The sequence below is a fragment of the Nelumbo lutea genome, chromosome 3, assembly GCF_056320005.1.
Source record: "Nelumbo lutea isolate HS-2025 chromosome 3, American lotus-T2T, whole genome shotgun sequence".
Taxonomy (NCBI): domain Eukaryota; kingdom Viridiplantae; phylum Streptophyta; class Magnoliopsida; order Proteales; family Nelumbonaceae; genus Nelumbo; species Nelumbo lutea.
In genome coordinates, this window is record NC_142686.1 from 116,653,910 (window position 1) to 116,662,106 (window position 8,197).

The following is an 8,197-nucleotide window of genomic DNA, read 5'->3' on the forward strand; positions in this document are numbered from 1 at the left end:
ATTTTCACATCATAAATTAATTCCTACATACTAGCATTTGCCCTTACTAATTAAATGAAGTTGTTTGATGCCTGGTTTTTAAAACTGAACCGGTCAGGGGTCCGATTACCAAGTCAAACGGCCTGACCGTTCGAACCGAATGCTTGGACTATTCTGATAAAATAAAAAACAGTCAAAATCATTCGAATAATTAACCACTCGGTTAGTGATTCGCTGAACAAAATCAATGGTTTTGAGGAAAAATCCGATTTTTGGAAAAAACATAATCAATCACCTCACCGATTACCGATTTTTCCGGTCCGGTCCAATTTTGAAAACCATGGTTTGACGAATTGGTTTATGAGGATCATTTCCTTTGATACTTTACAAAATACAGACACATATGTTTATAAACAATTATAGTGGGTTGAGGCTGCACCTCTATCACTCACGAAATTCAGTTTTCGGGTCTTGTTTGGCATTCTATTTTCCCATTACTATATTAACATTATGGCAGAATATGGAGAACTGATTCTAGCAGCCGGTCACAGTTGATGTTTGGCTGAATCTCATTGGTGTTTCTACATGCCACAATTCATAACTCATAACTAGTGTCTGGAAGCATTAATCAAACTGGAAATGCTTTTCGGAGCAGTTTAATTTGTACCAACCATAGTTTTAAAAAATAAACCGGTGACCGAACTGATCAGGGGTCTAGTTACCGGGTCGAACGCCGTTCGACCCAAATGATCGGTCCGTTCTGACAAAAAAAATTAAAAAATTAAAAAAATTAGAAAATGGTCAAAACAGTTCAAACGGCTCAAATGATTTGAATGGTTAATCAATTGGTTCAGCGGTTTACTGATCAAAATCAACGGTTTTGAAGGAAAATGAAACCAATCAAATTACCCATTCTCGATTTTTCCGGTCCGACCGTCCGTCCGATCCGTTTTTGAAAACAGTGGTACCAACCACGTACAAATATGCTCAACTCCAATGTGCGTTTTTAATGGCATTGGACTGATCGATTTCCCTCGATCTCTCCGCCATTTTAGATAAACTACAGGCCATTTGTGTTTGATATTTAATAAAACAGATGAAATCATACTTTATAGTAGAAAATAATGTGGTGAGTTGAAAGTTTTCGCAAGATAGAAGATAAGGTCGGCTCTTAATGAATGTGACATCATCATCTATGGTTATGAATAAAATAAGACGGATGTAGTTAACACATGGAGACCTCTGGCATGGGTTGTCATTGAGTTAGATGTGAAATTGAAGATTCAAAAGGTTGATCATTTGGACATTTTATTTGTTGACTAGCTAGTCTCACACACGGAACCATGCCTTGCCCACTCTCATAATTATACGCATTCTAAATAATTAAGGTTATATGTTTTAATTGCCTAAACATATATAGGTAATATATATATATATATTTGCAAAGGAAAAGCAAATTTTTATTCCACATTGATCACCCTACATAAATGACCATGTATATGAAATTAATGGATTACCTCTTTCGTTTTTGTTAACGAAGGTTCCAACTTCACTCCTGTACTTTGTATGACTCCAAAGCTTACGTTTTCCTTGTCCTCTCATTCTTTATATTCCTTCCACGAAGCTCCCCTTTAATTTCCCTTATTCTCATCATCGACTCAGTTTTTGAGTCCTGTTGGGCCTACAACTTTGGTCTACTGCTAATAATCTACAGCAGATCCCATCCCAGTTGGTTTGATATTCTTTGATAATTTTTGCATCCTTGAACAACACAAAAACGATTAAACAATTGTTTCTTTTTTTTCAAAGAGTCTCCTGGTTAATTATAGTTATATACAATAAATAGAGAAAATAGCAAGTTGCAAATAATTCTCTCTTTCTCTCCATCAGCTCTTTTGTGGATCTTTTATCCTATCATCCTCTAACTGAAGCTAGCTTACTAATAAGGTACGTATATGATTTCTCTCGCCATTACTATATATGAAAAAACATGTACATCTATGTATATATATTCCCTCTGGTACATGTTTTGCATGTAATAGGCAACTTGAGGTGGAAAAATATGGTCCAACCTGGTTTTAATTTCTTTTCTTTAGCCGTGTACGCTTTTGTTAGTTTAATTTCTAGTGATTTGTGAATTGAGAGTCTGCCGAGCCATCGATCTGCTTGATTGGTTAGGAAGTGAGGTGAGTTTTCGCGTTTTAAAATACTGAATAAACAGAAAAATATTACAGATTGTTTCAGTTTTCCCAGCTGCATCCAGAGACTTTAATATTTTGTTCTTCCGCAAGTTTTTTTTTTTTTTCTTTTTTTCCTTTCTTCTTTAGTGCTGCTCATAGATGTATTTTGTTAATCTTTTTATTAGATATGTTTCTGAATAGTCATCATTGTTGCAGTGGAAGAATTTGTTTAATTTGATTATAGTTTTGATTGATAAATGTTGTGTTGTTCAGGCAATTAATATATATATATATATATATATATATATATATATATTTGAATTAAGCATGAGGGTGAAGAAGTTTGTAATGATGTTTATCTGGGTATCTTCTTTGACATGCTGTTTCTTCCCTCTCCCTGCAACCTCTGATGGGCTGGTGAGAATCGGATTAAAGAAGAGAAGCTTGGACCTGAAGGGTCTAAGTGCTGCAAGAATTATTGGCAAAGGGAGCAAGTATGTGAAGGATGCACGAGAGAGGTGCAGAAATTTGGGTGATTCGGATACCATGTTTCCAAAGAATTACTTAATGTGCATGGGTAACTCATTTACGGATACAGTATTTTTGAGTAATTACTTGAATACTCGATACTTCGGCGAGATCAGTATTGGCTCACCACCTCAGAACTTCACTGTTGTCTTCGATACTGCCAGTTCCAACCTCTGGGTTCCATCATCAAAATGCCTTCTATCTGTAATATAACCTCCATCCTCTCTCTCTCTCTCTCTCTCTCTCTAATCATAATAATGATAATAATAATGTACAATTATTCCATGCAGATCAATTGCTATTTCCATTCTAGATATATTTCAGGCTGGTCCAACACATACAGAAAAAATGGTAATATTATTGTATTATGTATATCTTTAATTGTGGAAATGGGCTGTGGCATAAAAACGATTATATATATATATATATATATATGGTGCTCCAATTCCTTAATTTATATGTGCCTTGCTGCTCAGGTTCTTTTAATTTGTTTGGGTTTCAGGAAACAGATGCCAAATAAATTATGGATCTACATCACTTTTCGGCTTCTTCAGCCAAGATAATGTACAAATTGGGGATACCATCATCAAGAATCAAGTGGGTTAATCACATTCTACTTGTAATTTGAGATTAATTTCTCAAGTAACACTTATGATCAACGTAATAAATAGCTAGCTAGGAGTAATGTAATATATAAATGTTGATTGCATTAATTCTTGCTTTCAGACTTTCACTGAGATCACAAAAGAAGGAGGTATGAATTTGTTCTTGGCAGAGTTCGATGGGATAATGGGTCTGGGATTCACGGAAATATCTGTAGGAAATGTTACACCTATTTGGCACAACATGGCTAAGCAAGGTGTTGTGGACAAGAAGGTCTTCTCTTTCTGGTTAAATAGAGATCCATTGGCAGAGGAAGGTGGTCAAATCGTTTTTGGAGGTGTTGATCCCACCCACTTTAAGGGCAAGCACACCTTTGTGCCGCTTACCCAGAAGGGCTTTTGGCAGGTGGGTCGTCTACCCGGCTCCCGGCTCTGATTAATTAATTTTATTTTATTTGTCTCCTACCTACCTATTTCATTTTTTTTTATTATTTCCAATATTATTTAATGCTCTCTTTCTCTTTTCTTAATTCGATTCTAGCCCTTTGATTTATTATTGTTCTTCCAACATTTCCAATATTAATTTTTCTTCTCTATCCAGTCCACTCAGATGGACGAAGTAAGTAGGATTTCATCTTCAATAATTGAAAAGTGAAAGTGTAGATAAGCTACTACTTTAGTTTTGAGCTGTTTTTTTTACCGTTTATCCCCCGTTCTCTCTCTCTCTCTCTCTCTCTGGCTATTGTTGTGACGATCAATTTTCTGTTTCTTTTAAATCATAATAAATACAAAGCACCCTAAGTACATTTGCCTCTGCCTGCTTTGTTTCTGCAGCTTGAAATGGAAGATTTTTTTATTGGGAACCGTTCAACAGGTGATGTACCACTTATCATTTTGTTCTATTAATTCCTTTTATAGGCAATTGCTTGTACCTGAAATAGAATACTGTCATGGCATATGAAAATTGATTGCTACCACACAACCCCATGCTGTAAGTTCTCATGGCATATGTACCACATGTGGGATCGATTATGATATTGGAAAGATATGATATTTAAAATTTTTTTGACTAATCAATTGGAATCATAAAGGTGATAGTTCAATCAGGTGTTATTTATCAAAATCCATAAGTGGGTTTTCATTGGTCAAAATCCTTTCGATATCATGACATGACATGCAAAAATAGGCTTAAATAATCAGACGCCCTCCTATGGGATGGCGGTCAATGGATTCCAAAAGTTTAATATCTCATTTGACATCCAATCTGATTATCTCATGTTAGAAAACAGAGCATCCAATTAATCATTAGATTAGATGAGATGTGGATTTAACATATCTGATTCAAATAAAATCTGAATTTGATTAAAAATTGTTATTTTACATATACATATGCGTGTATATATACAATAGTATAATGTTTATGGTTAATAAATTCAATATTATAAATATGTAGATTAAAAGTAACTAATTTTTTATAATATTTTTCTTTATCATTTTGATCACAATTAATTAGGTAGATGTGGATTAAATCCAAATCTGGTGCGATCAAAATCCAAAGATTTGATAATAGTCTCGGATTGTATAGCTGGATGTGATCCGTTGATATAACATTGATTGCAATTAATGGATCCATTTGCTACTTTTAATTAGGTAGCATCCAAGTAACAGTGGTAGGTGGAAACAAATTAATTAGAACCCCAGACTGCAACCTTGATTGGCATATTAATGTAGTAATAGAAGAAGTAGAGCTCATCATCATCATATTAATTATTATTACATTATATGTTATTTTTGCAGGTTTTTGTAAGACTGGTTGCAAAGCAATTGTGGATTCAGGGATTTCCTTACTTGCAGCCCCAAGTGTATAAGCTTATTATATCTTCGTAGCTATTGTCTATTAATTAATTTGGTATATTATAGTGATGATTAATTAATACGGCCCTTATCAGGACATAGTGGAAGAGATTAATAATGGCATAGGAGCAACCGGAATGTTGCGAATGGAGTGTAGAGAAGTTGTGCATAACTTCGGAGTGGCAATTATTGAACTCTTAATAGCAAAGGTGCAGGCATTAATTCATTTATAAATATATATATATTTTATACATTGACCTACATTGCTAATCTAGTGGAGTTGGAGTTGCAGGTCCAACCGGAGCAAATATGTTCAAGGATCGGCCTCTGCATATTTAATAAAGCCACGTATGTCGTCTTAATGATTAATTTCATGTTCCTCTAAATTGATTTATATATATACGGAATTGGAGGTAATGCATGCATGTAATATTATTGGAAGCAGAAGAAGAAATGACATTGAAATGGTAGTTGGAAGGCAAGAGGAGGGTGTGGAGGGATCATGGGCATGGGTGGGCGAAGGTGTTCCCTGTGCCATTTGTGAGATGGTGGTTGCTTGGGTCGAACTTCAGCTCAGACAAATGGAAACCAATGATAAAATATTGAACCATGTCAGAAAGGTACGTAATATATATATATATATATATAATCCATCCATTCTAGTACTCCACAGTCCACATTCACATGCTTCAATATATATATAAAATATTGAACCATTAATGTGCTATTTTGTAATTGATGATGTCTGTTCAATTAATGTGCATCAGCTGTGCGACCACATGCCTAATTCCCAAGGGAAGTGGTTTGTCGACTGCAATAGCATTTCAGAGTTGCCAAATGTTTCATTTACCATTGGAAATGCAACTTTCCTGCTAACTCCAGAACAGGTGTGGATTGAATTAATTAAATAATGTGATGTGTAGAAGATTGATTATATGGTTTTCAGTTTTAATCAAATAAATTAATTAACAAAAGTTTCACGTATGCAGTACATACTGAAAACCGGAGAAGGCCATTTTAATACGTGCGTGAGTGGTTTTGTCCCACTGCAGATGTCTGCTCCTTCAGGGGGTTCCCTTTGGTACATCCATTTATTACTCCTCCGTCATGCATTTAATTAGTTTTAGTTTTATATAATTAAAAAGGCAACACAATTTAATTTAAGTTATATTGTACGTCCCATGTGTTAATGATATTTGGATTTGGTTTGCGTTGCATGCATGCTGCACTGCAGGGTTCTTGGAGATATGTTCATGGCAGCCTATCACACTGTGTTCGACTTTGGTAATCTCCGAGTTGGATTGGCAGAAGCTGCCTAGGCCTAGCTAGCTAATAAGCAACAACCAACGAGGATGGATGTAAAGATGACAAACAAAGAATAAATGTGTTCATCAAACAGTGATTAAATTAATGCATTGATTTTTTATTTTATTTCAATTTTGGCTACAAATATATAGTCATCAATACGTGAATACATAAATTATTTATCTGTCTGTATTCTGTAGTAAGCACTAAGCAAGAGGAAGAAGGATAATGCATACTTAAGCATTGTGTTGCCTTGCCTCCTGCACCTAGCTACTATAACTCTATATTTATTCCAGACTCCACTGCAATTAATTATACAGGTTTCTCCTTCTCCTTATGTATTACTTTCTACTGATTAGAAAGGGTTCACAAACATCGATCTCTCAAATGGTTATAGCCTCTCCCACTGGAAAATATGCCAATCATCCTCATTGTTAACTTAATTTAATTGACATCTCTCAAAATCTCTTTGACCCCAATTTTTATTAAGTTGTGTTGGCTTGTGGATATTCAATCTAAATTTTGTGGTAGAAGGGTTTGACTTCGTCATGTTCCAAAATTGAACTTATCTATACTAGAAACTGGTTACATGAATGCAGGATGATGCGGATTAAGTATGGAGCCCATTGGGCTGTGACAGCAAGTCTTTGCTACGAGTCTAAGTTCTCTAAGGGCCCATTTGGGATAACTGAACTGAAGATTCAGCAGCTTTCAAACATAGGCTTTTAAAAGGGCCTGACTGCCCGTTTGGAAGGGCTTTTACACACCCGTTTCTCGCTTTCATAAGCCCCACATCGATAACTGGTGAAAAACCAGGAAAACTCAAAAACACTTTCATTGAACTGAGAAATTGATTTTCCAACTAAACTAATTTTGATAGCTGCTTCAAAAGTGTATCGGTGAACAACGGAATAAAAAAGATTAACAATCAGATTAAAAAAAACAACTAAACTAATTTTGATAGCTGCTTCAAAACCCACCCCGACAAAGAAAATAAAAAAAAAAAAAAAAAAAAAACAATCAGATTTATCCAATTCTCAGAATAAGAAGATTAACATAATCCTCATGCAAAAGCCTTCTAAGCTTTGCCGGGGTACGAAAAACAGAATTAAAAGTTGCATTGCTAGCTTTTCAACTTTTAAATGTGTGGGTGTGAATTTGAAAAGCAACGTGGTGATTCAAATCCAATTCATAAATACATGCTTTTTCTGGTGTCTAGGTGATTCAAATCCGTAAAGCAACAATGAAGTACTTAATTACTAATTCGTTAAAAATACATGCTTTTTCTGTTTCAGAATATCACTCATAAACCTGACTAACCTGGCCCAATGCAACCCGAGCCCAAGCCCGAATTATATTGGATAAAGCTCAGATTGGGCCTGGAATGACCTTCAATCCAACCCAAGCCACCGAGTTGCACCCTTAACTTCATTACACAAGTATAGAAATCCCTCATTTTGTGATAGGCAGCACTTTTTCAGATATGAATGATGAATTTGCCATCCTGCTAAGTTAGTTTGGAAGGGGTTTCTGCATTTTTGTGTATCAAATGGCCAAATCAAAGATTACCGCCACATTTTCGATTGACCTGATGCATCACAATACTATATATATAGGTATCACATTTAAGTCCAGAATGACCCGAAACATGTGGCTTTATGCATTAATACAAGGTTAATGGGTTTGGGATGTATGAAGATGGATTTGGAATTGGATTGGCTTCTATCTATTTAATTTTATATATTTAAC

The 8,197-nt window shown here is 35.1% G+C and overlaps 1 protein-coding gene across 2 annotated transcripts; it reads left to right on the top strand.

Moving 5' to 3' along the window:
• Positions 1-1,628: 1,628 nt before the first annotated feature.
• On the top strand, positions 1,629-6,580 carry LOC148867921 (cyprosin-like). 2 transcript variants are annotated; one of them, XM_088979538.1, is made up of 13 exons: positions 1,629-1,926; positions 2,433-2,891; positions 2,978-3,038; positions 3,190-3,284; positions 3,414-3,695; positions 4,124-4,163; positions 5,087-5,151; positions 5,239-5,352; positions 5,436-5,491; positions 5,589-5,763; positions 5,911-6,030; positions 6,133-6,224; positions 6,378-6,580. In XM_088979538.1, the coding sequence occupies exons 2-13, from the start codon at positions 2,487-2,489 to the stop codon at positions 6,460-6,462; spliced, it is 1,590 nt and encodes a 529-aa protein (XP_088835664.1). In that variant the 5' UTR covers positions 1,629-1,926; positions 2,433-2,486; the 3' UTR covers positions 6,463-6,580. The 2 variants fall into 2 exon arrangements, with proteins under 2 accessions (XP_088835664.1, XP_088835665.1); XM_088979539.1 differs by lacking the exon at positions 1,629-1,926 and adding an exon at positions 1,950-2,165.
• The last annotated feature ends 1,617 nt before the right edge of the window (positions 6,581-8,197 follow it).

Excerpts from the sequence above, each read along its gene's own strand:
- LOC148867921 (XM_088979538.1), top strand. The coding sequence starts at position 2,487 with ATGAGGGTGAAGAAGTTTGTAATGATGTTTATCTGGGTATCTTCTTTG. Across the intron at positions 3,039-3,189 it reads CAACACATACAGAAAAAATG|GAAACAGATGCCAAATAAAT; the intron begins GTAATATTATTG and ends TTTGGGTTTCAG. Across the intron at positions 6,031-6,132 it reads TCCTGCTAACTCCAGAACAG|TACATACTGAAAACCGGAGA; the intron begins GTGTGGATTGAA and ends TCACGTATGCAG.